At 33.1% G+C, this 26,651-nt stretch overlaps 4 protein-coding genes across 7 annotated transcripts; 1 reads left to right on the top strand and 3 right to left on the bottom strand.

Moving 5' to 3' along the window:
- Positions 1 to 223: 223 nt before the first annotated feature.
- Positions 224 to 2,913, bottom strand: LOC114421863 (50S ribosomal protein L29, chloroplastic-like). 2 transcript variants are annotated; one of them, XM_028387960.1, is made up of 3 exons: positions 2,501 to 2,913; positions 410 to 628; positions 224 to 378 (listed from the first exon to the last, which is right to left on the bottom strand). In XM_028387960.1, the coding sequence occupies exons 1-2, from the start codon at positions 2,801 to 2,803 to the stop codon at positions 446 to 448; spliced, it is 486 nt and encodes a 161-aa protein (XP_028243761.1). In that variant the 5' UTR covers positions 2,804 to 2,913; the 3' UTR covers positions 224 to 378; positions 410 to 445. The 2 variants fall into 2 exon arrangements, with proteins under 2 accessions (XP_028243761.1, XP_028243759.1); XM_028387958.1 differs by having other exon boundaries at positions 293 to 628.
- A 2,491-nt stretch (positions 2,914 to 5,404) lies between these two features.
- LOC114421865 (ubiquitin carboxyl-terminal hydrolase 4-like) lies at positions 5,405 to 11,061 on the top strand. Of its 2 annotated transcripts, none has more exons than XM_028387963.1 (6): positions 5,405 to 5,748; positions 6,194 to 6,310; positions 7,739 to 7,837; positions 8,840 to 9,028; positions 9,459 to 9,640; positions 10,279 to 11,061. In XM_028387963.1, exons 1-6 carry the CDS (start codon positions 5,632 to 5,634, stop codon positions 10,706 to 10,708), a joined length of 1,134 nt encoding a protein of 377 aa, XP_028243764.1. In that variant the 5' UTR covers positions 5,405 to 5,631; the 3' UTR covers positions 10,709 to 11,061. The 2 variants fall into 2 exon arrangements, with proteins under 2 accessions (XP_028243764.1, XP_028243765.1); XM_028387964.1 differs by having other exon boundaries at positions 5,406 to 5,748; positions 10,303 to 11,061.
- A 613-nt stretch (positions 11,062 to 11,674) lies between these two features.
- LOC114421864 (calmodulin-binding transcription activator 3-like) lies at positions 11,675 to 19,544 on the bottom strand. Of its 2 annotated transcripts, XM_028387961.1 has the most exons (13): positions 19,204 to 19,543; positions 18,881 to 19,000; positions 18,222 to 18,337; positions 17,930 to 18,018; positions 17,498 to 17,540; positions 16,717 to 16,921; positions 16,458 to 16,568; positions 15,824 to 16,149; positions 14,918 to 15,472; positions 14,087 to 14,781; positions 13,110 to 13,683; positions 12,603 to 12,926; positions 11,675 to 11,899 (listed from the first exon to the last, which is right to left on the bottom strand). In XM_028387961.1, exons 1-13 carry the CDS (start codon positions 19,241 to 19,243, stop codon positions 11,789 to 11,791), a joined length of 3,309 nt encoding a protein of 1,102 aa, XP_028243762.1. In that variant the 5' UTR covers positions 19,244 to 19,543; the 3' UTR covers positions 11,675 to 11,788. The 2 variants fall into 2 exon arrangements, with proteins under 2 accessions (XP_028243762.1, XP_028243763.1); XM_028387962.1 differs by lacking the exon at positions 16,458 to 16,568 and having other exon boundaries at positions 19,204 to 19,544.
- A 3,137-nt stretch (positions 19,545 to 22,681) lies between these two features.
- Positions 22,682 to 26,279, bottom strand: LOC114422886 (probable mitochondrial adenine nucleotide transporter BTL3). Its single transcript, XM_028389442.1, has 4 exons — positions 25,526 to 26,279; positions 24,903 to 25,206; positions 23,644 to 24,111; positions 22,682 to 23,031 (listed from the first exon to the last, which is right to left on the bottom strand). The coding sequence occupies exons 1-4, from the start codon at positions 25,924 to 25,926 to the stop codon at positions 22,957 to 22,959; spliced, it is 1,248 nt and encodes a 415-aa protein (XP_028245243.1). The 5' UTR covers positions 25,927 to 26,279; the 3' UTR covers positions 22,682 to 22,956.
- Between the last annotated feature and the right edge of the window lie 372 nt (positions 26,280 to 26,651).

Consider the following 26,651-nt stretch of genomic DNA (forward strand, 5'->3'; position numbering starts at 1 on the left):
GGAAATTAAAAACCTTTCATTGAAACCCTACCTTTACCTTGGCTTAGGCACTTGATTGAAAAATAATGTAAAAAAATGCCAACAAGTGCTCTGCGTAATCACTTGCCCTTTCAAAAATAGACATGCATCACCAATCTGATTGACAAATTGTCACTTTGAAACTCCAAAAAATGATAGTCATTCATAAAACAAATTAAAAGCAATTTTTTAATGGAATTGAAAATTTGAATTTAAAAAAAAATGTTTTACCTAATTTGAAGGATGTGAATCATGTATCTTTTGTCACAAAATAAAAGGCATGAACCTTCGGGCAGGAACAAACATAAATTACTACCATTAAGATAATATTATACACGTGACAACCACATCCATTTAAACAAGAAAATTATGACTGAACAATAATTTTAACCATTGAACTCTGTAACTTGCATATTTATGTGTAAGCTCATGCAGCTTTTTCAGTTTCTGCAGCTTCTGCTGCTGCTTCTTCCTCCCGAAGCTTCTTTAAAGACGGAGGTGGTCTTACAACAATGCTTTTCTTCCATTTTTTATCAAGCTTTCTAGACAACCTCTTATTGATACCCTCCTCAATTTCTCTTTCCCGCTTCACAGTAAGCATGCGAGCAATCTGTATGGATATTTGCAGTCACATTATCATTCACCCAAAAAGTAACATAGAGACAATAAATGCAAAGCATTATGCAGACTCCAGAGACTGACCTTATTTGTCAGTAAAGCCTTCTACTTCTAGTATCAATTCGTCATCATTTGAAGTTATACGTAAAGGAAATACACTAATAAATTATAAAGATGAGGCTAGACCAGTATGGCCAGATTGAAAATGCTCTTCCCTCTTTCCATTAGGCACATCTTGTATTCAACATGCTATCAAAGCACTGTGATCCAAGTGCGCTGTTTGATTAGATAGTGGCTTTAAGAGTAAAAACAAAATAAAATGATTGCAAAACAAGGACTAAGATACAGAAAAAGATTGACATGTTCATCTATTGACACAGAAACTGAAGTGCATCTAGCAGAACTCATAAACATGCATATAAGAAAAATACCTGATCAAGCAAAAGAAAAACCTAGTTCAAGTACTCCTACATGCATATCTATTTCTCACAGTATTTTCCTGCTCGTAGCATAGAGAGATGAGATGCTAGAATTTTATTGTTGAAGTAAAAGTTGGCAGGTCTCATTATTTAGATCTACGCCAGAAATTGGAATCAAATGTAGGGGTGGAAGGACCATTCAATTCATTAAAGGGCATTGATCTCTAGGCCTCTTTACTTGGCCAATCACCAAGCATAGAGCATAGTAGTGTCCTTTCTGGATTTAGTAGCCGATGGGTATGCCAAGCCCAGATTACCATGAAATTAACTGCTGGTCTTACTCTGATAAGGTCAGCAGCTGTCAGCGACAAATGACAATTTGTTTCTAAGTGAGCCCTCTCACTTCGGAGACCCAAAGAGTTCAGACAGTATGGAGTAGGAGATTCAAAATTATGACCATAGATTGGATTAATCTATGTGAACCTAACCAAACAAAACTGAGTTATCAAGCCATCATATACAGTGGCTGGAATGGGAAAAGTAATCCATAAAGATGGAAGAAGGTAATAGATGAATTAGTATATGCAGAATTTGTGCACCGAGCACGTCAAGTTCACCCTTTACCACTTCATGAAGTAAAACATATGATTAGCTGAGTACATGAGTTATATTGCTTAAGGGTGCATTTGGATAAACAATTTAATTATCTGTGTTTACTCAATAAGCTCTTATCCTATGAGGACCTGTATCATAAATTTAACCATAAAACTTATTAAAGTTAAAAAGAGCTTAATTTAACAAGTTACACTAAGAAATTTATTAAAATAAACTCAAAGGAACTTATTAGAGTTATAGGCTATTTCTAGAAGCTCATCATAAGTTCAGCAAAATGCCCCCCTAAATTACTAGCGAATTGGAGCCTTTCACCTTGCCATCCGGTGTTCAATTCATTGTTGCACCCGATGAAATTACCTTCTAGTTTCAAATTTTACCCTAAAAGACGAGAGAAAAGTAGGATGTGGGTCTAGGCTTCTTTCCTCTACATTTCTATTTACCAAACACAAGCGAAGCTAACACTAGAGTAAGCTTTCGACTGCAATTGTAGTTGCATTTATCTGCAATATCAAGGATTGCAACAAAACCGCACCCGCAACGTCAAGGTTCTTTTGGGTCTCCACAACCACAATTGTGGCCACATTGGCCAAATTTGTCCACAATTTCAAGGATTGGAACAAAACCATGCCCACGACAGCAATTAAATACATTTTCAAGGTAATCGCACTAGTTGGTTTCATTATAAATAAAGCAGAGAAAACCAAACTAAGTTCTCTCACAAACTCCCATAGCCCTAGCTTGTTATTTTATTTAAATTTCAAAAGAGTTTATCATCAAAATCATGACAAGAGAACTTAAACAACAACAAAGAGTGAAGCAAAAACTTGTACCCTCTTGCGCATGCGACCGAAATCGCTGGACTTGAACTCGTTGCGAGCCGATTTCTGAAGGCGAAGCATGACAAGCTCGCCCTTAAGGTCGACAACCTCTTCGTTAATTCGTTCCGTAGTCATTTGTCTAATTTCCTTCAATTCCTCCGTCCTCTTAGACATCACCACCACCGGCACAAATGAGCTGCGCTTCGTGGGTGGGATGGAGCATGTGGCAGTGCGACGGAGCTGAATGCCATTGAATGGCTTTGGGAGAAAGGAAATGGTTGAAGAAGAAGGTGAAGCAACTGAGAGACTCAACATTCTCCTCTCTCTCTCTCTCTCTCTCTCTTCTCTTATTACTAGCGAAGTGGATCCAGAGTGTTGCAGATAAGATGCAGCTTCGTCTTCTTTTATCGGCTACCCTGCGCTACCCGAAATCTCCCTTTTAATATTCCTCTTTTTTCGGGGAAAGAAATAATAAATCATAACTATTTTTTCATTCCTCTTATTTTATTAAAATTCGTTTTGGTGCTTTCTTTTTTAAAATAATTTTTTTTTGTTTTTTTATCTCTTAAATTTGATTCTTTGTTTATTTTTTTATTTTCGATATTATAACAATTTTAAATTTTTCTTTATACCAATTCAAGACATCAAATTAGTTCCAATAAATTTACCTACATAAATTATAAATCACAACTAACGTTCAAACTAAAAAGGATAATAATAGATTATTCAATTTTTTTTATTGTTTGTATGACTCGATTTTAATATGATTTTTAATATGTTTATGAGTATAAAAAATTCAAAATTATGTTCAGAAAAATTATAATTATTTAAAAAAATGTGATGATGGTCCAATTTGAGTAAAAAAATTATAGTCATAGTTTGTTAAAAGCATAAGAATTAACTAATATTGTATTCATTATTTTTAAGGCTTCATATTATTTTCGTATTCATTCAATTGGATTTAGGAGAGCAAGGCTAAGTTATGTCATGTAGTCACTTAAATTTCACAAAAGTTATTAAACAAAGTGTATTCATTGACATGTACTTTAAATCTAACTTGAGTTTACTAGTTAACTGAGAATTAGGTTATGAGTGGGTTGAGTTAACTATTGAATCATATATGTTATTGGATTAATGTGACATAATCAAAATTATCCTAAAATTGGATTTCAACCTATGAAATTCGATTTGTAATGGATCATATGTTCATGTATATTATAAAATACAAGAATAATATGAAGTCTTAAAAAATGATGAATGCACTATTAGATCATATATGTTATTGGATTGATGGTACATGTGTTGTTGTTGATTGCTTCAATACTAAAAATACAAAAAAAATGAACATACTAGAAATCAAACCTATATCCATGTAACAATCGTTTCCGATAGAAGTGCAAAAACTAATACATATATTCATATTTTGGTTTTAATATTTCTATCCATTAATGCAGTTTAATTAATAACCCATTGGTTTGCTCATCTAGAATAAGCTTTTCCTTTCTTAAAATTTGATTAATCCTATAATCACTACGCTAAAACATGTTATTTTTTATGTCATATAGGAGCTTAGTAGGTAAACACATTTATGTTTGTGCACATATGTCAGATAGTAGCCCCTACTATAGTCTACTATCATTTGTTCACAATGGTCACAATATTCTCCTAAAAAAACAATTATAACAATAACATCTCCTCATTTAGCCAAGTTGACCATAAGCTTAAGATTGTTGTTCCTTGCCAATATTTTTTTGGTGGTCGACTTGTCATGCACAATTTTTTTGACTAAGAAAATAAAGTATTTGCCCTTACAAGTTGACACCATTTTTTTTTTTGTTAGTGTCCTTAATAATGATATGAGTGATCAAGTTTAGAAGTGACATTTATGTTTGCTTGTATGACTATATTTCAGTTGTTGTTTGTAGTTTGTCCATGATTAATTAAGGAAACTTCTTGTTTAAGAACTTTGATATAAACTCACAAGAGGGAAATATTTTTTTTTTGCCTATAACTATTCAAGTTGTTTATAGTACTCGTTAATTAGAAGTTTAATGTCATTATCTTTTGTCATCTTCCAACAATAATTTTCTATCACAAGCCTCTACTTGTGAACATCCCCGTGATGTACTTCAAGATCATAAAGTCATAGATCATTTTCATTTCCTTGTATGAATATTAGATGTTGAACTGTTAGTTAAACCACAATACTAAATATATATGGTGTGTCAACACCTTATTTGCATATGTGAACTCATTGTTTTTTATGATTTGTAGAGGGGTTTGGCTTTGACTCTATAAAAGTACATGCAAGTTCATGCATGTCCAACACTCTCTAAATGCATACTTCATATATGAGAAAGTTATAGCCAACAAAGATCTTGACACGCTTGGGAACAATTTGGCATATATGGCCAACATAATGATAAAAGCAACATGTTCTGGAACGTAGGGTTCCAGGGTTGTATCTTCATCCATAAGTCCTTGATATTGTAGTGTTTGTAGTTGAAGATCATAGACAATTGAATGCAAATAAAGATGAAAGGTTGAGATGCGTGTATCCTCAAAGACTTATCCAAATAATGCTTAGGTTCCCTAGATATATTAGGTCTTTCCTGATGTATATCAAGTAAGCAAATCTAATAAGAATAAATCAAGTGATGTCGAGAACTTATAAATTTTAGTTGTTGAAATGCTTCAAATGAATTTAAAGTTTATTTTACACAAATGATAATTTAGTTTCAAAATTTTAAAAAATGAAATGTCGTTGTTAATTTATTCCTATATTTTTTAAATAACTATTTTAATTCATAAATGTATGAATATTGCGAGAAAAAACAAATGTGAGCAAATGCATAGACTAAAAAGGCTATTTAACTTAAAATAATTCCGTTATTTCTTTATTTATTTATCCTCAATTTTCTTTAAATTTTCGCCAGCATTTTCGTCGTGGTCCTCCTCCTCCTCTCTCTCGCGTAACCCTTGTTTCGCTCCCTGCTAACATAATCTGTAGAGAAAACCTGACACCAGAAAAGGTTCGTTCCGAGACAAAACCCAACGATCCAAACGGTCATTGAGCGTTTCATGGTGCGAGTCACTGAATTGAATCGGATAGGAATCTGAGTTTGTGATCGGTTGACGCGGTCATGGGTGCTGCCGGCTCCAAGCTTGAGAAGGCTCTCGGCGACCAATTCCCTGAAGGAGAACGTTACTTTGGCCTCGAGAATTTCGGCAACACTTGTTACTGCAACAGCGTCTTGCAGGTCTTCGATCCGATTTACGTTTTTTCCTTTTTTATTATATTTTTCTTGTTCTATAAGTGTTGATGGCTTATTGATTCATCTATGCAAAGTTTGTTGCAGTATCTTCAGGAGAGTTTAGTACTTTAATGTATATTATTGTTTTGGACATTCTGTTGACCTGTTTTAGCAGATTCTTTGAAGCGCTTATTCTTAGTTTTATTAAAATTTAAAGTTGGATATGCTCTTCATTATGTTTCGTTCGTAGTATTATAAGCGTCTCTTTAGGTGCATACGTCAATTTTAAAGTGGATGTTGTCTTGTAGCACTCAATATGTTTACCATCTCTAAAATATCAATAAACGCACTAAACATGTCTGGTGATATTGAAGACTGTCAGTTTGTTATTTTTAGTAAAGGCTTTTAGGGTGCTTTGCTAACGAGTTTCTCATTTTGCCACCTTGTACAGGCACTATACTTTTGTGTTCCCTTTCGCGAACAATTACTAGAGTATTATGGAAATAACAAAAGCATATTGGACGGGGAAGAAAATCTTTTAACTTGCTTGGCGGACTTATTTTCGCAGGTAATTAGTCTGTAGTTTGAAATTTCTCAGCGTTACATGCTCGATGCCTCTAAGCTTGTTCATATTTGATTGGGTCAAGCATGATTCACCATTTGAAAGTTGTACTGTCTTAACTAGTTGTGGCTATTTTGCTTTCCTTGGACTCTCATGAAATAAGCTGTTGATTTCCTAGCTTTTTTTATTCTTTATTTATTTAATCATATCAAGCAAGTACATTTTTGTTCTTTGAATGCTTCACTGGGGTTCTTGTTATCTTTAGTGTTGAATCTGTAACAGTGTTGTTAAATAGTGGCCATGGCGCTGCCATGGTGGAATGGCATGACGGATTTTTTTGCCAACTGCCATAGGCAATTTTCTGAAGGGAGCCCCACTATGGCGGTGCCATAAAGCGCAGTGGCTTGTTTAGATGGCGGAATTTCGGCCTTCTGCCATTGTTAACTCTGATCTGTAATCATGTTTTCTTTAATAACCTTGACCATTATATAGAATAATAGATAACTCTGAAAAAACTTGGACAAACACATTGCCTCCATTTACTCCAAAATCTTGTTCTTGTGATTGTAATTAAGCACTTGCTCTTTCTCATAGATTTCCTTTTGCTAACTGTTTTATGGAAGGACTTTTAGTATGTTGATGAAAGATGCTCCTGTAACATAAAAATCTGCATGTCGATTTATTTAGTGCTTCAGTTCTTCCTAGCAAAGCATACTGTGGGTTTTATTCTATTGATCAGTTGAAGTTTATCAAAACATGACTAGCTACTTATAATGCCTAAAATATATATGCCCAGCTAGCTGACATTTTTGTTAGCTGTTCTATTTTTTTTCAGTTGCTCTTTGTTTGAGACACAAGGAATTGACATGGGGGATTCCATGCTTGTTTAAATTTCGTGTTGTAGTATGCTTGAGTATAAATGCTTGTATTTCTCCTTAAGAAATTTCTTCATTTATCCACAGTGTGTTTTATGTAGGTTTGGCACATTTATTTTATTTGTTTCCCTCTTTTCTGTTTGCCATCAAATCATGTGAAATTGGTTTAGTTAATTTTATGCTTCCCTAAATCTGCTTTGTATTATGCTCGAGTGTATATATATGTGTGCCTGAAAATGGCTCTGTGCTATTTCAGGGTGCTTCTTCAAGTATTTCCATTTTGTATATCTATAGAATTTTTGCTCAATTCATTGTTTCAAATGTCTGATTAATAAACACATGTCTATTTAATGGGCACTTACATGCCTATCTCTTATGCTCGAGAACTTGCTTCAAGATATTTGTAGTGTGCTTTTTGTAAGTATCTTCATTTTGTATACCCTGAATGATATTTTCCAATTATTATTGCTTACTAAATGTCATCCATTTAATGGCATTTGCATGCCTATTTATTTATTTCTTGGTCGTGAATGCAACATATTTATTTCTTTTGGTGTAGATAAGTTCCCAGAAGAAAAAAACTGGTGTCATTGCTCCCAAACGATTTGTACAGAGGTTGAAAAAACAGAATGAACTCTTCCGTAGCTATATGCACCAGGTATGTGTTTAAACTGTTAAGAATGAACTTCCTGTGCAGAAAGGTGATTATTCTAGAAAACCTGCAAATTTCTTTTGACAGTAATGTTTATATTATAATAGGAGATTAGTTTTTATCATAGTCACACACGCAAATGTTGCTATGTATGTGTTTCTCCATGCTTATGAAAGGATTGTATGCTTATGGGCATTGTTCACCATAAACACGCCTTTGCTCCCAAGTAGCAGCTTATTTAAATAACTAGAGATTCTATCATATGTTTTAAAGATTTCCAGCTGTCTATCTTTTGAGGTAAATTACAAGTTGTCCTCTTGGTAGATCAATAGTTAGATAAGTGTTTCTTTTGTAGTGTTTCTCTGTGTAGTAGGCTGGACCAAATTTTCAGATTTGCAATTTGTACACTTGAACTTGGTATGAACATCTTTTCATAAACAGGAAATACTTTTGAACTATTTTTTATAATATTGAGTTGAAATGATCATGTTGCTTGTACATTTTTCAGCCTTTTTATATGCAACTGAGTCTGTCTACTTGAATTGGAGCATATACACTTTAAATTGTATTTCTATTATATTATTATATGTCCAGTGGGAAGCATAATCTTTTTTATATCAGTTTTCCATTTGGCAACAACCCTTTTCACTTTGTCTAGTCATGCTTTGACTGTATATCACTGATATATAAACGGTGCTTTGGCTTGTTAGTCCCCAGGTCCCCCTCCCCCCTCTCTCTTTTGTGAGTAAAAAATAATTGTGACTGATGATGAGTGTCCATCTGTGGAAATGATTTATCTGAGTTTGTATAATGACAATTTGGTGCTTTTGAATGAGGTTGTTTACCATAATGTTGCTGAACTCAGTGTGCTGTAAAGTGTATTCGTTATTTATCATTGATTTTTATTATCTGTTTAATTCAATGTTTCATTGGTTGCATAATGTCTCTTATTTTTGTCAAAGTTTTTCATTAGAGACAACATTGTTATTGTGAATCTTCTCTTGGTAGGATGCCCATGAGTTCTTGAACTTTTTGCTGAATGAACTTGTTGACATTCTGGAGAAAGAGGCTCAGGCTGCAAAAACTGATCAGGAGACATCTCCACCTTCTGAAAAGGCTGTTAACGGGCCCAAGAATGGTCAAGCTAATGGTGTTCACAAAGAGCCTTTAGTTACTTGGGTACACAAAAATTTTCAGGTGGCCTTGCTTTGTCAATTCAATGTTTTTATTTTTGCATTTTGCCCGCAACAAAATTTGAAGGGACCATAATTAGCAAAGTTTCTATTGGATCCAGTCAATTAGTGTTATCTCTTTAAGTGGGCGTGTATTGTTGCTTTTATAGTTTAGGTTTGTCACAGTTAAGGATAATCCATTCATATTGACTTTTATGTGAATTATAATGGAATTTGGCACATTATCTTAGATACGGTTATAGTATTAATTTATTATAGATGAACTTTATTATTAAACAATGTAAAAAACAGTAATTTCACTGTCAATTTTTATGTATTTTTCTTGTGGGGGAAGGGGTGTTTTTGTTGCTCTTACTATGTACTCTGTAGTGATCAGAAAAATAAGATTTATTTTTACTTTGAGAAATTTTACTGTTGTAACTTGCTCTGATCAGGGAATACTCACCAATGAGACAAGGTGCTTGCAATGTGAGACAGTGACAGCTAGAGATGAAACATTTTTGGACTTGAGTCTTGATATTGAGCAAAACAGTTCAATTACAAGCTGTTTGAAAAATTTCAGTTCCACTGAGACACTGAATGCTGAAGACAAATTTTTTTGCGACAAATGCTGCAGGTATATATATGGCTTTTAGGCAGTAATTATGTTTCTATAATTATCTGAAATCTCAAATACTACTTCTTTGGCTTCAGTTGTTGCCTTGCTTGGTTTCTTGAGTGTTCTGGAAAAGTTAAAGAGCTTGTTCAACCATTTTGAATCACGTGCATAGCTGAACTAATCTTCTGCTTCTTTATCTAATAACAACAGCAATAAAGCCTTGTACCACTAGATTGAATTGATTGCATGGATTAATTGATGTCATTGACTTTATTGAAAACCAAATTTTCAGAAAATCATATTTGGATCAAGATCATTTTTAATAGTTTCTCCTAAAGTTCTTAGGTACATCTTCTACCCCTTTTAACTGGAGGAATAAATTGTTTGTGATCAAACACGTGCCAAATAGCTTGAATATCATCTATGGTTTGTAGAAAATTTTATCTCCTTTTAATAAAAATTAGAATGCTTTTCATGTTTATTGACTAATACTACAATTTAAAAGAAGCAAACCATGATATGTTCATTTTTCCATTGATTGACATTTTCTTCTACCTGTTATCTGAGTGGGATTTGGTAGCCATGTCAATTTAGTGTGTAAAATATATGTGCTCTGTTCTCATGTTTTTCATGTCCATTCAATTTTGATGACCAAGATGCCAACTTTCTTGTGGTATTAGTTTGCAAGAAGCTCAGAAGAGGATGAAGATAAAGAAACCACCTCACATCTTGGTCATCCATCTTAAGCGGTTTAAGTACATGGAACAGCTAGGCCGCTACAAGAAGCTGTCCTACCGGGTTGTTTTCCCCCTTGAGCTGAAGTTGAGTAACACAGTTGAAGATGCGGATATCGAGTATTCTCTATTTGCAGTAGTTGTTCATGTTGGGAGTGGGCCCAACCACGGGCATTATGTCAGTCTTGTGAAAAGCCATAACCACTGGTTATTTTTTGATGACGAAAATGTAGAGATGATTGACGAGTCTGCTGTGCAGACGTTCTTTGGATCATCACAGGAGTATTCAAGTAATACAGACCATGGGTACATTTTATTCTATGAGAGCATTGGCTCTGGTAACAGGAGTTAGGCGGAGGATTTCTACAACTCTCTTAAATCATTTGGACTTCTTTTTCACATGGTTTCCATATTTATTTTCCTTTCTACCGTTTTCCCTTTATTCAACCTGTTGGAGGAGCTGTTACATCCTCTAGAGGATACGGGTTGTGAAAAGGTATACTTAGGTGGTTGGCATGTACAGTGGATAGTGCTAGGCACTGTCCTTTTTTCTTTTTCCTCTTTCTCACAATAAGAACAGTATATATATATCGGGTGAAAATTTCACCAACGATGTGTATTCATGGTTGCAAGCGTTCAACCAACATTAGAAACACAATGAAATGGAAATTGGTCCCAACTCATGTTAGATTATTTTATATTTAATAGTTTGACGAACACTTTGGTAATAACTAATAGTTGGGCATTCTTTGTTGAGTTAACAACCCTGTCTTCGTCGGGACTGCAAAACTCCTACCATCGTCACTTATTTCGATTAGGTTATAAATCTAAAATTTTGAACCGAATCGTTTGACAACAAAGCAGAACTGAACTGAGTCATAAAATTTCTCCTACTTCCAATATATATATTATTTATCAGTACACAACATAATTCGGTCCATTTCAAAATCGTTTAAATTTGGTTCAATGAACAGTTCGGTTTGGATTTGAGAAAACAATTCGTCAGATAAAAAAATACAATTCAGTTTGGTTCAGGCGAATTTTTTCAGTTAAGTTTGGTTCAACTTTTTTTAACACTCATAACCAGGGGATATCCCGCAATATCTAACTGGGAAGAAAACCTTGGTTTATTTTGCATGAATTGAAAATTTTGGCTGACTGAGCATGAATTGAAAATTTGGTTGTGTAAGAAAAATGTGCACGGCTCATTTCTGCATTTGATAGGGAACCTGACATGTTTATTTTGCATTGTAAGAATGGTTTTAATGGTTATGCATTTTTTTTTTAATTCTTGTGTGACATGTTAGCAAATCACCCCTTAACAACAAAAGAATGAGAATTAAGATTACTAATTTACTATAACAATCAAAGTGAGACAGTTGATCACCTAACTCAGCTGTGAAATTCTAAATCACCCCTTAACAATGAAATTTTAAGTTGCTGTAGGCATGAAAATATCTTCGTCCAACAATGCTTCAAGATCATTGAGGTCACCGAATTCTCTCGGTTCTTCTGAATTGTTAGAACTGCTCTCATGCTTTACCTGCAAAAGACATATACAGAAGTCTAAGCTCTACTGCCAGTCACGAGAAGATACTATGCATGATGTCAAATATATATATATATATATATATATATATATATATATATATATCCTGGTAGTTTAAACAAATATACATATAATTTCTTAACAAGCTTTTTAAGGTAGCCCATCCAATATACACCTCTAACAGCTTCATTCGATAGAAGCAACTTATTTTTTGGTTACAAATGAGGGGATTCACTCCGGGGATCAAGCCAGTGCCATTTAAGGCTCTTTGGCTTTAATAGAAGCAAATTGAGCTTTATGAAAATTACTAAAGGGAGAAAAACCATATTCAGGTTTTTTTTTACACTCTTTTTTAGAGAATTCAACTCCTCTGAAGTAACTCATTTAAAAAAATAAAATAAGTAATTTGAGTTGTGACGGGAAAATCAATAGTCAATATATTACATACACAAGCATCATAAAATCATGAATGTGTTATATTATTAACCATTAATTTTCAAAATGCAAACTGAAATTACTTTATCTTTATTAACTTTAAAAGAGCCAAATCTTTTTCCAGAATGAAAACTACTGCTGTTATATACTGTCTAGAAGAGAAAATGATTTAAAGCAGGATAATTGAGAAGCTTTTTTTTTCTTTTTTCTGTGATACGAGTGAGAATTTTTTTTTTTAAATATACACAAATAGGTAAAATACCTGATTTTCTTGGATCTCAGTTACAACATTCAACAGCCTATGGTATTGGTCTCTTGCCTCTGGATATTGAACCATTGACTTCACCCTAGCTAGGGCTTTCTGCAACCTTTGCTCTGTTTGCTTCCTGCCTTCTTTTAAGACATCATAGTCATCATCTGTTGAAGATACATCTTGTATCATAGTTCCCTCAGAATTGGCCTCCGGTTTAAATCCACGCAAGCCACTACCTTTTCGACGCCAACGTAAAATAACCTTCTCCAAGATTCCAACGGACCAAATTATCTTCCCACAGCTTTTCCTGACCTGGTGACCTCTCACGTGAGCCTATACCATGGAAATTGACACGTTATAAATTGGATCCAATTAAAAGGAGCCAAAAGGAGAATAAGATTAAACATTCAACACAAACAATAAATACTACACATGCTCTTAGCCAAAAGGCCTAGAAAGGTATAGACGCAAATAATATTGCCATTTGCACATATCACATGTTAGAGACAAATGTACCTGAATTTTTACTATGCGTTGTCGAATCATTAAAAATTCTCTTCTTCCCTTCCAACTGCGGAATTTGTTTTGGATTCTTATTGCAGCAGCATGGACAGGCTCGTCACGTGGTCCAGACTTGTGTGATTTCACATTCATTTTTATGAGTGAAAGAGCACGCTCATCAGATAATCCAAGTTTGTCATCATCATATTCCTTCAGTTGTTTTCTCTGAAATGATTGCATTCTGAAAACTTGATGAATACGAGCTGCGGCTTGGGTGGCGTTACACACTGCAGCCAGTGAATCTTTCAATGACAGTTCATATGATAAACCATCAAGATCATTAACTTGAGCAATGTTTTGGAGTCTTTGGACTACTTTTGCTCCGGAATTTTCTCCCGCGTCCCTGTTCAAATCGAGAGTTGTGAGGTGTGCACTTAGTGAAGACTCAGCAAGATACCCTGCAATTCCTTTGTGTCCATTTGCAGAAGCTAGGTCAGCTGGTGTTCTACCAGAAGGATGTTCTGGACATGGATCAGTCAGTGCTCCGGGTGCTGCGCCGAGAGAGATGAGGAAAGCAACTGTGCGCTCCCTGATAAAGTAAGATGCAAGAACTTAATGAAAGATGACAAGAGTATGCAAGAAAATGAAAAAAGAAACTCATTCATAACAAAAGACTCAGGTGCATCCCATCATAGTATACTATAGGTTTTTTCAGTAGATTTTTTCTTATAATTTCTTCATCAATCGCATTCCATCCTTCAAACATATAATGAAGTATATCAAGTATCAACAAGAGCATTTTAACTTCTTTTAGGCACATTTCACATATTTTCTCTCGGCAGTAATCTATTTTTCCTCACATACTAACGCTCTTGCAAAATTGCAATTAATATCAGTGACCCATCCTATTAAGTTAATGTAATGTCAAGGATGTTACATATAAATCCAATTCTGATGAAATGTGTTTCATGCACAAGTACTGAGGTACTCACCTGCCACAAAATGCTGCCCAATGAAGAGAAGTCCATCCATTTACATCACGAAAGTTCACATTCACACCAGCAACTATTGTGGGTTCTAGGGCCCAATCATAGCCAAGAGCAGCTGCAAAATGAAGCACACCTTGGCCACCCTCATCTAATACATTAGGGCCTTTCCCTTCTTCAGTTATTTTCTGAAGGAGCCATGCATGTAACTTATCTTTCAGAAGATTTTGAAGCAGCTGCTCCCGTAAATTTTCTGGAGAAAAATCTTTCTCTTGAGTAAGTTTTAGTAGCTTGTCCCAATCATCATCATCCTCCCTCAGTAAAGAATTGATTTTACTTCTCAGTTGAGATTTCTCACTTACACTAATTGAATCTGAATTCTGAGGAAAGGCATGCCCCAGGGACAAAAGTTCTCCAAATCGGATACTAAAAGTATCAAAAGTGCTTCCTCTATTCTCACCTGTAGTGTCTTCTGGAGTATAGTGGACTTGGAAATCAAATTCTCTCACTTCACTACATGCTAACCTATTGGAACAAGTTACATAGAAAGGTACCCTCCCAGCCTTGTGTGGAGGTGTATGACAACAAAGAACACCTTTTGCAATGATCACTGCTGGCACTTCTACCTCACCAAACATGCATGACCACTTACATTGTTCTGCTTCATGTTGACTTCTTAGGAATTCTCCAGAAATGATAACCTATACATTTTTTTTTCATAAATGAAGAAATAAATAATCAGAATATAACTGACAAATAAGCAGAAAAGCAACTACAACAATTCAATGAACATGTGATCAAAACTGATGGCAAGTGCAGAATATCAAAAGAAAATACCTTAATTTCTGACCCTTCAAATGCCCAGCTTGGGGAATAGTCAATAATGCTAAAAAGCTGATCATGGGAAACAGATGGATCCAATACATAGGTGTCCAGGTGCCCTTGGGAAGGAATAGTTGTGTTGCCAACCTCATTTTCAGTTTCAACTGTATCCCAATAACCACCAGAAGTGGATGGTTTATTTGATTCTTCCACATCTCCAAGCTCTTTACTCATCCATTGGTTGAAACTGTCAAGCTTCTTCAGACCCTCTTCAGCTGGAGGTCCATCTAACAGAGTCCTTTTAAAAGATAAATATGTGTCTTCTATTCCATAGGCCTCTAGATTTGATTTTATCTTTTCTTTTTCATTCAAAAGTTTTTCTTGAAGATCATTTTGCATGAGAACCTTGTTTTGTTTGTGTGAATGTAGAAGACACTGTTCCAAGGATTTCTGAAAATCAACATCATTAACTTCCTGCTCACGGTTGCTACAACTTACCTCACATGTTGAGCCTGAATAAGCACTATCTATAGGCCAACTGGACATGCGTAAAGAATCAACATCATAAACCTGTTAACAAGGATGATTAAGCTTTAATCAATTAAATGAGTTTGAAGGAAAGAAACATGTAACATGTTTACAAAACAGTCAACCATAAAGCAAAATCCATTGCTTGATTATATGTTTGCAGAAACACGAAACAAGTCATTAAGATGTCAAAAATATTTGCAGCATCATACCAACAACACTTTTTAGTGACATTATTTTCAAGTTTTTGACTTTTGACATAAAGATATTATACCTTGTCAAAGCTCCTACAGAACATACTGCAGAGCCTGGATATTTGTTTAGAACTAAATATTCTTATATAACATAAGTACCACTAGCAGATGAAGTACTGATTTTACTAGTACACAATACCTGCCAATTTCCTTCAGCTTTAATGATACTTCCATTCTCATGCTGCTTAGCAATGCTGGTGGTCAAATATGGCACCATTATCTCTTCTCCTTGAGAAAAATTGCTATTGATTCCCATGTTATCAGGCTGTGTTCCAGGAAACAAAGGCTGAAAGTGCACATGTTGACTTCCAGCATTATTTTCTAAGATACCTTCCCATGAGTAAAAGCCAAGGGGTTTTGGGGATTCATATGTCAATCCAGCATTAAGAATGTCTTTGTTTTTATTGTCTTGAGTGAGTGAGATATAATTCACCCCAGGAATAATAGGTAACTTCTCTTGATCATCTGTCCCAGTTTCAATAATATGATTCATGTTAGGTACAGACTTTCCTGATGAAGGCCAGTATGTATGGAAGATATATAACAAGGTATTTGATTTTTGATGCAATATTAGTGTAAAGTTTTTTACACTATCATGCAATCATGCACTGTCACAACATTTAAAAAGGTTTGATTCTTAAAATTAGTTCAAAAAAGTCATACTCATTTAATGATACGACAATGTATGACAGAGTGGTAATGTAAATTTACAGTGACAAACTGACAATGCATCAAAGTTAAACTCAAAAACAATTTAAAATGAAGAAATTTACTTATGAGTGGCCGAGGAGAATAAAAATCAGCAGGTTGAGGTGAAATCTTCTCAACAGGGCGTTGTAACTCGAGGAAAGAATAAAACTCAGAACTTGCATGGTTATTGAATGCTGTAAAAATTACAGTTAAAAAATTTAAATACACACAAGAAAGTGATACGAAGAACAAAGTCAACAAAAAGGCTACTCAGAATGCCCTCTAGATATGAAAAATTGAAAACAGAACATTTTAAATTATTAATGCGCACAAAAGAAATACCAGATTCAGCTTCTTCATATTCTGATGTTTGGGCACTGTTCATGCTTGTATCGACAGTTTTTGAAGGAACCTGGTAACTATGTGGATGAAGAGTAGATGATAAAGAAGTGTCCATCTCTGTTTGGGGCATAATTTTATCAGTTTGTTGAGCATAAGGAAGAGATTCTTCATTTTCTTTAGCACTTGTAAAATTCGCCTTGGTTCCCTGATTATTTTGAACAAGACAGATGAGAGAAAGGAATGAAGGCCCAAATGAAATTATTCATAGATGGGAAGATATAGCAGCTCACGATTATATTTATTACATAGTTAAAAAAGTTCACTCCTGATGAAAATGTTAGCCTTTTTTTATTTTTTAAGGATCACAGTACAGAGTCAAAATTTGAGAAAGGGGGAAGGAGAATTGTGCATACTGCATAGTCATAGAAAGGAATAATATGTCACCAATTTATAGCATCATTCAAGAAAATCGTCTGGTTTTGAAACTTATCAGACCAAGTATTGATTAAGGAAGCAGTGCCAGTTTTGTTATTTTTAGGCAGTATATATTATTAGCATGGAAGGTCTAGTTACATGATTTGGGGGAATACCATACTCAAGTTAGGATGGAATTTCCAAGTTTAACTTTCCTACTAAATATATAATTCTACAACACAATTACATGTTACTAGTTCATTGTTCTCTTAATTGTACTGGGAATGTAAAAGTAAGCAATTCTTCTTGAGCTTTTGTCAAATAACAATTAGGCAAAAAATACTAATAAAATCATAACATGTGTTACCTTCACTTGTCGATAATGGACGAGAACAATGTGAGAGAGTTCCCTGCAACAATGTTGAATAAAAAGGGTGAGAAGAGGAGCCTATTCCACAGATAAGAACCATAGAAACAAATTAGCAATTTCTAGAAGGTTATTATAATTAGTTTAAACCAATAGAGTGTGATCAACATTTACAGGATATATCTCATTAGTTGTAGTTTAAAGCACACCATCCTCAAACAAGAAAAAACACATAAGAAGAAGAGCCCAGGTTTTCTTCATTCCTTTCTGGATATTACTTTAAGTTTGTGAGACCGAGAATGAGGGAAGGCAGAAAGTTAGGAGGAGGTGAGAGAAAAAGATAGAGCAGAATCAGGCAAATGAAGATAGAACATTAAATAAAAAGGGGATTTTTCATACTGAACTGTGAAAATATTAAACAGAAACACTTACTCTTCAAGCAACCAATATGTGCGTCTTTGAAAATTTTCATTTTCTTCTCCATGGGCATAGTAGCAATGCAACACATCCACACTTCCAGCCTGTGAGCATCATATCAGGACTCATTCAATGCAACAGTTTATAAAGAAGAAAGATTCTCTCAATACATTTTACTTCCCAAAGCAGAATTAACATTAATGATGGTAAATAAAGCTTACAGCACCTTTGCTTCTCATTTTATGGCCAAGTTAGATGTGATTGTAACAGTGCTTAAGACTTATAACCTTAGATGCAGCATAGTTACCTTTAGTCTCTCATGAGCTTCTCTCACTGTTTTTCCATCTTTTTTCTTCCTCCAGTTATGGCCATCCTTTCTGAAGTGTCTCAGCACCTTCCGATCAAATAAGAAAAGTGAACCACCTAATGTCAAGGAAAAATATAGTTAGTGCGTGTTTGGAAGGATCAACTAAAGTCACGTTGAAATATCAGCTAAAGTAATTTTAGGTAAATGCTCACATGTTTGGTCTCACACTGAGAAATTGATGCGCAGATTTGATTAAGAGTAAAATCAACCTTAGGTAACTTTTGCTTGGGATAAAAGATCATAAACTGATTTTTCTTGTTAACTTGCTTTTAGAATAAATTATCCAAATATAAATCATTTTTCACTTAAAAAATTAACTTTAACCAAAATCAATTTTACAAACGCTCACCAAAACACTCACTAAGACCCCCGAGAATGACCATTTTGCAATTAGATATAGGGCATAATTGTGTCAAGTTTTCATGCAGGTCCCAGTCCTCACAAGATACAGATTTTTCGAATAGATTAAAACCCTAATCCTCCCCATCTCCATTCAAATAAAAGAATAAAAAAACAATTTTTTAAATCATTTTCTCCAAATGAAGCTATTGAGAACTTAAGATAACTAGTGTTATCTTTTGGCGGAAGAGAAATCATACTTGGTGGCATATGTGCAGGTTCTGGAGCAATTCGAAACTTCTTATAATTACCGAGAATTGCACAAATTTCAGCCGGACGTAGCCATCGATGCTGTGCTTCTAAAATAATTTGCTTAATATCTGGGTCCATCAAAGCATATAAATTCAAAACAAAGTCAACAACAATAAATAGGTAACAGGAAATGTTAAAACACAAAGATATGATGGCAATTCAATGCTTCACTATCATGGTTGCTTTAAAAAAAATCAGAGTTTGAATTCTGCGGATGTCAAATGATGAGAAATGATATATAGAGAGGAATTAAAAGTGAAGAAAAGCTGACCCAATTGAGAGGGGGGAGCGTAGAGTCTGGCCTCAGCCATGGAAGTGAGAATCTGAACTCAATGTTTTTGTCTTCCCAAAAAAGAAAACAAGTGATAACTCAATGTTTTTTTTTCTTTGAGGTTTGAGGTAAACGAGCGAGCACTTTGGAAAAGTCTGTGTTTCTAAATCTAAGCGAAACCAGAAAGAGAGATGGGTTGTGTAATAAATTGTAATAACTAGGAAAGTTCAGAGATAGTTTTTTTAACGCGGAGAGAGAGTGTAATAATACTAATAAGGGGTGCTAAGAGGGAGATGAATATACCAAATACCAATATCAATGAACGAAAAAAGAAAAGTTTTCAACGCGGGAACTTGTGTGTGAAAGCATTGTTGTGTTGTTGTATCAAAGAGAAGAAAAAAACATTATAGAAATGGCTGTCTAAGTCAGAGCATTCTTGTGATTCCAAGTTGACTGATATTTGGCTTATCCTTCCTTTTTCGTGGCAGCTTCTCAGTTTTTTTTCCTAAACTCGGGGACTGTATGACGTCATTTTGATATGTCCAAATAAATTAAGGGATATATTAGATTAGAATTGAAAAGATTTTAAAAGACACTTACTATTTAATCAAATTTTTTAAATGATATAAACAAGTATTGTGATATTTAAGTAAGATTTTTAAGATTTTTGAATAAAAACAATAAAATCTGCTGATATTTAATTAATTTTTTTTTACAACTTATAAAAAATCTTTTAGTAAAAAAAATACACAAATTTTGATTAATTATTTTTTAAAAAAGTTTTCGATGAATTTTATCATATTTTTTTTAGTATAAAACATATATCAAACCCTCTTACCTAAATCCTTGAGATTTTGTTAAATTTTTTTTTACTATTGACTATCAAACTTTTTTTTTCTCATTAGATATGCTTTATTCTCTCTTTAATATTCTTCAAGATGCATATGTCATATATATATATATATATATATATATCATTCTTTTGGAATAAAAAATGTCAAATATACTTTTTTCCTATACATTTTTTCAGTTTGTTATCTAAATTAATGTTTGTCTTGTATGTCAAGACTAATCATATTTTTCCATCACCTTTAATTTCTTCATTCACATAACTAAGTAACTCTCCTATAAATTTTGCATCCTCACCACTCCTTTTTACCACATTTAAACATGTCATTGGAGTTATCATGAAATAATTGAAGGAATTTAAAAAAAGAAAAAAGAAAACTAACATAAATTTAAATTTATTGTTCAAATTCAAAAGTGCAAATGAGAAAATGTTATTACAAGAAGAGTTAGTATTGAGAACATAAAGTTAAAATCAATTTAGCTATTAAAAGATTAAAAAAATTATATCAATTTTATTTTTTTTAATCCAAACTTCAACATTTCTTATTATTTGTTTAGTAACTTTTGTAATTTTGTATGTGTTTCTAAAAATTAAAAGAATTCTTTTTAATCTTACAAACGTATAAATCCCCTTTAAATCATTTAAATTATTATAATATAAATTTATTAAAATCTAAATTATTATAAAAGTCTCGTAAAAAAATATGATTAGTTATAATATTTCTACGTAATATTTAAATTCAAGATTTTTTTTATGGTAAAATAGTTTTTTAAAATTCTAATCCGAACATCCCTAAAGAACCATCTTGAGTTGTATACCACTTTAAGAGATAAAGAAAGAGAGGAGAGACAACTAATTAATTTGATTGATGATGTAATGTGATATAAAGAAAGAGACATAAAAAAAATAAAATTATTGATTAAATGTTTAAAATTTTATACTGTGAAAATATATTATCACTCCTTAAACATAGTGTCAATTGTTTAGAGGAAAAAAGAAATTGTTTAGAGATGAATATTCTAAAAGTTAATGGTGTTTAATTCATGCTGGATTTTTTTTAAAATCACGTTAATATAAAAATTGTTGTGATTTTATGTAAACTTTTACACTGATAGGGATTAATTTTATGTTCATAATTAATTTGAATTTGAATTGAAATAATTTTAAATAATTTTTGTGTTAGATAAAATAGGGTGAAGAAGTTCGGCAAAGATTTTTTTTTTTTTGTTTCTTTTGCATGCAATCTCACCCAAATATTCACTTAATTTAAGTTACTCATACCCCCACTTCTCTTCAAAGTAACGTAAAACATTTCTACTAATCGTGCAAATGATTATTCTTTTTCTTTTTACTGAATAAATTGATTATTCTTAAATAACTGTTATCTTTATTGTTTTAAGTAATATATTGTGACTATTTGAATTTCAGCAAAATGAGTTGTTTTGACGTGGTTATAAAATTACAATAACGTTCATATGCATAAAATTAATTATATTTGTTAGACGGTAACATATGATATTTAACAACTTACAATATAATCTACATATCAAATATATATATATATATATATATATATATATATATATATATATATATATGTATGTATATAAATGTAATCCGACTAGTTGTATATTAAGTTTTATTATTAGGTTATTTTTATAGTAAAAATGTTCAAAAACAAATCCGGCTAGTTGCATATTTTTATGTTTTTCTTTAATTTATATTGTGTATTTTATATTAATATAGTATGTTGTTTTTAATTTCATTATGTATTTTTATTAATAGATTATCTAAATTTTAAATAAATAAAAATATTTAAATAAAATAATATTAAAAATATATGATATATTTTAAATAATAAACCATTAAAATAAATTAATAATATATAAAATATAACCATAAAAAATATACACCATATTAAATTAAAATTATTTATTTGACATTTAAATAATTTGTTTATAATTTTAAAAAATTAGAAGAAAATAAACCATAAAAAATATAAACTTTTATATTTTTCAAAAAAACAAAAAACTTAAACAATTTTTTGTTTAGAAAAAAGATTTTACAACTTCAAAGTTGTAAAACCAAAAAAAAAAAAAAATTACTTACCTTCAAAGTATAAAAAAATTTTAAAATGAAATTATAAATAGACTTCTAAAATCTTAACACCTGTAGGGCTTTATCTCATTTTGAATAATTTTTTAACAATCATCCAGTTGAAAAAGTTTAAACGTAAAAATACTCTCTTGATAAAAAAAAACCTGTTTAGACATACGTCAATAGATCCACGTCTCTCAAGACGTTACATATTATGATTTATGTGTCGTTTTTTTTCCTTTGATGTCAAAATTAAAATATACACAATCCAAACACCAAAGCAAACACACATCTCGTCAACACTCCTTGAAACACACATGATAATAAATAGATTTTTATTTGCATATCAACTTGAAAAAAATTTTATTTAAAAAGTTTGTTATAAATAGCAGTTTCTATACACTATTAACTACAACATTTGACACAATATTATGTTGGAAGAGAATGATAAATAAAAACTTTTTTTACGAAATAAAAAAAAAACTATTATAATGGTTTTTAGGATTTGCTTCATGAAGGAAGATTCAAATCTAATTAGCCAAGCATCAATTTTTTTTATGCCCCATTCCTTTTTCTTTCTTCGGATTATTATTGAGTAAACATAAAATCAGTAAAATCCAACAGAAAAACACCATTAAATTGTTTGTGTGAGACACCCTCGATTTCCCCAAATATAATAACTTTGCAACACCCACAAAACAAGGGTGACCATGATTAAGGAAATGAGAGAAACTCCCATCTTCAAAGATAAAATATATATATATATATATATATATATCTGGCGTTAGTGTTGCTGGCATAATCATCTATGTTGATTCTACTTTGAGAACTATCTTCATGAACTCGTAAACAAAATAACTAATAGCAGCTGATGGCAACACCTGAAAAGTCACAAAATTGAAAATACCATATTAAAACATCAATAAAAGGATTGTCAGTTCTTAAGTACTTGTCATAAATGGACTAAGATGAAAACCAAGTCCCGAAACTTGGAGAAACAAAAAGAATGAAGAAGTTCCATACAAGTCCATCATATGGACAGGATGCTTTGGAACAATTTATCCAATCTACACATTGTTAATACATGCAAAATAATTCGTTAATCCTCCCTTATCTTGCAGATATGCACTACTTCGGATGACAAGGAGAAAAACAGTTATTTTCTTAAAAATTGTTAGTAACTATTTCACGGTGCTGTTATTTTCACAGCCATGGTTGTAAAGCAGCTTCTGTGCATGACAAATACACATTTTCATAAGAATTTTATGTTCAAGTAAGAAACTTCATCGAAACCAACCACTGTACGTGCCTGGCCATTTCGCTTAATGCATTTGATTTAAAAAAATAAAATTGACTATGGGGCATATGCTCAAATTTTATGAAATATAATAAGTTCACTTTATCAATTATCATAGACTCGTTTTACCTTTTTATTGAAATTTAAAGAACAGTTTTTATGGATCAATGCGTATTATCAAGAACAGAAGCCATACCTGCAATAAACTAGGAATAAGTCCTACATAGAGGGCGGGAACACCTCCTTGCTCAACAATCTTGACACAAGTTGCCAGTGCATTCAACCTTGTTGCCCGAACTTGCATTTGAAGCTGTCTCCTTACAACTTCAAATGGGTAAGTTGCAGCTTCAGAACAACAACCAGCAATAGCACCATATAATAAAGTTCTGACAGGACCCAATTCCAGTTGTTCCAGTGCATTCAGCTCTTCACCCTCTTCTTTCATGTGTTGGATTCTTTTCATTCCTTCAGGTGAATGCAGATATGCTGACTTTAAAATATCATAAATACCATAGTAGACAGCACCTGAAGGTGCCATGCTGATAATGGAGGGTACTAAACCCTTGTAAAGAGAAAAGAAGCCCTCTGTTTTGATCATGTGGCGGAAGGCACCAATCACACCTCCCAAGGCTTCACCACCAGGTGCTACCATTACCGTCCTGATCTGAAAGAAGTCACTCTTAGAATGCAAGTACAACAAAATTCAATAAAAAAAATGTACTACATTGAAATAGTTTGCTTGAGTAGGCTACATGAAATTCTTGACAAGGACTTTTTTGTGCAATTGACCATGAACACTGGTATTCAAATACAACCTTAAGCATGCTTTTTTTTTTTTTTCTTAACATGATTCAAATTTAAGTTTTTGTTATTTAACAATGATTACACCATAAACAAGAAGCATCATGGAGGAACATATACATCAAAGGTAAGAACGCAATAATTATGACCAATGACATGCTTACAACTTCCAAAGTTTATGAAGCAAATGTTAAGAGCTCTAAATAAACAACCATAGTTGGTCAGCAGATAAGAGTGGGACTAAGCATCTAGTGAACTCATAGAATCATTTTAGAAAGATGGGTAGATAAGAAGAGCAGCAACCGATCCTCTTTAGTTTTGTCAACTAGCTAGCATAAAGTACACCAGTTAAAAGACATTGAACTTGAAATGTAGCAAGCTACAGCATCTTGCAAATTAAACTCATTTGCAATCACATAAAATCTGTCTATATACACCACACTAGACAAGCGTGCATTAATTCATACCTATCATATCATACTTCTCAGAGCATCACAGTTCAAAGAAAGTTTTATCTATATTCTATACTTGAACATTAGCGATAAAGTTATACAAGTCCTATCCTATCGTATTGCTCCTCAGAGCATCACAATTCAAAATGTAAACACAAGAGAGAACAGATACAGGTAACATGATCCTGAGTTTCCCACTCACAGTGTCCATGGGCAAGCAGAGCAAGGTGGCTGTAATCCCAGCTGCAGCACCCGCAACAAATCTCTCAAAATTAGTAGATTCTTCATTCCCCAACATCCTTGTCAGCTTATTTCTATACGTATCATATGCATAAAAATTTATAGCCTTAAAGGGTGCCGTCCGAAGAATATTCACAAAATTCCCTTTCCAAAAACCTCTCATCCCTTGAGAAGCTGCAATTGCCTGAATGAGCTCATAAAGATTCTTCTGCTCACCACGAACTATGTACTCCAGCTTAAGTCTCTCTAGAGGCGCAACAAAAGTCCTGATACACCAAACAGAATAAAGCCACATGACAAATTTATACCACATGCTCCTTCTAAATTTGTTAAAAAAGCTTCAAAACAAAAAAACAAGCATAGATCCATAGATAAACTAAATAAAAGAAAAATAAATATTACATAAACTGACAATGTAATGTAAAAGTCTAGTATACTGTTGTCGAAACACCAATAATGATTTTTGATTATTTGACAATGTAAATTTTACAATGAGAGCGCATAGCTAAGTTTATTGACAATCATTGAATCACGAATCTTATTGACTTGAGTGTGAAAAGAAAGCAAAAGAATGAATGTGAAGACCTTGAAACCATGGCAGCAACAGCACCGGCCCAAAGATGTTTGGTCATATTCATAGCACCCGATCCATTGAGCCCAACCTTCTCTTTCTCTTTCTCTTCTTGACACACACCATCATCTTCCACCTTGTGATGCTGTCCCAGAATTTCACCCGATTCTCGACCATACCTCTGATCCGCACCGGTTCCGTTAAAGGACAAACTCAACGACAAGAACGCACCGCCGCAAAGCCTCTCTTCGACCCTCAACCTTGTTTTGGGCCTCCAAAAAAAACATGATACTGTTACATGGTCTGAAGGAATGAAGGAAGCGAAGGATGAAGGAAGCGTGTGAGGGTGGAGGAAGAGACCACCGGGGAAGAACGAATCGGAGGAGGATTCCGGTTGTATGATTAAGTGGGCCATTGCAGATTTCGTTGTTGTCGTTGGTTATTGTTTCAGTTTGTGTTTGGTACGACGTAGGACTAAGAGTGTTTGAAAAGGATCTGGTCAGTTTTCAGGCTTTTTTATTTCGTGAAGAAGAAATGGAATATTTGACAGAGAGGGGAAAGGGAATAATGTGCTGCGAGCATAGCTTCCACCGCCGCATCAACAATGCTGGCCTTCGTCTCCGGTTAGTAACAGTATATTCATTCCAGGTTGGTGCTATTATGCGTCTTTATTATTTAAATATTAACTAATCATGTTCATTTTAAAATGCGGAAAACGTTTTTTTCACTGCTGAGAATTTGAGATTAACGTGTACTTAATTTCGGTGTAAAAATCTCTTTTTCCCCTCATTTTATCAGTTTTGTGACTGATTTAATTTCTGTTGAAAATCTTAACGATCAATGATGAGTCTTTTTCTTAATTTTATCTTCTCCTGTCAACAAAATTTAAATTTAATATCTTACTTAAAGTTTCAAATTTAATATATTGTTTACTTTTATTTGATTTGTATTTCGACTTTTACTATAGTTTTAAAATTCTTCATTGATTTTTTTTTTTAAAGAGAGATGATTTTTCTTCTTTAAATTTTGGGTAATAGGATTATGCAACTTTCCTTTGTTATTATAGCTGAATAGCCTAGTATAGTATGGTGCGTGCGTGGCCATGTCGGTTTCTCACTCGTACAGTATCACATTCTTGTT

Source organism: Glycine soja, chromosome 8 (genome assembly GCF_004193775.1).
Source record: "Glycine soja cultivar W05 chromosome 8, ASM419377v2, whole genome shotgun sequence".
NCBI classification, from domain to species: domain Eukaryota; kingdom Viridiplantae; phylum Streptophyta; class Magnoliopsida; order Fabales; family Fabaceae; genus Glycine; species Glycine soja.

Bases quoted from the DNA above. Each gene is read 5' to 3' on its own strand.
- LOC114422886 (XM_028389442.1), bottom strand. From the start codon at position 25,926: ATGGCCCACTTAATCATACAACCGGAATCCTCCTCCGATTCGTTCTTC. The intron at 24,112-24,902 runs GTGAGTGGGAAA...GACTTCTTTCAG, and splicing joins TCTGCTTGCCCATGGACACT to ATCAGGACGGTAATGGTAGC. The intron at 23,032-23,643 runs GTATGGCTTCTG...GTGACTTTTCAG, and splicing joins TTATTCCTAGTTTATTGCAG to GTGTTGCCATCAGCTGCTAT.
- LOC114421864 (XM_028387961.1), bottom strand. From the start codon at position 19,243: ATGGCTGAGGCCAGACTCTACGCTCCCCCCTCTCAATTGG. The intron at 16,922-17,497 runs GTAACACATGTT...CAAAATAATCAG, and splicing joins TCCATTATCGACAAGTGAAG to GGAACCAAGGCGAATTTTAC. The intron at 16,150-16,457 runs GTAAATTTCTTC...AAACTGGGACAG, and splicing joins TTCTCCTCGGCCACTCATAA to ATGATCAAGAGAAGTTACCT.
- LOC114421863 (XM_028387960.1), bottom strand. From the start codon at position 2,803: ATGTTGAGTCTCTCAGTTGCTTCACCTTCTTCTTCAACCATTTCCTTT. The intron at 629-2,500 runs GTACAAGTTTTT...ATATCCATACAG, and splicing joins TCGGTCGCATGCGCAAGAGG to ATTGCTCGCATGCTTACTGT.
- LOC114421865 (XM_028387963.1), top strand. From the start codon at position 5,632: ATGGGTGCTGCCGGCTCCAAGCTTGAGAAGGCTCTCGGCGACCAATTC. The intron at 6,311-7,738 runs GTAATTAGTCTG...CTTTTGGTGTAG, and splicing joins TGGCGGACTTATTTTCGCAG to ATAAGTTCCCAGAAGAAAAA. The intron at 9,641-10,278 runs GTATATATATGG...TTGATGACCAAG, and splicing joins TTTTGCGACAAATGCTGCAG to ATGCCAACTTTCTTGTGGTA.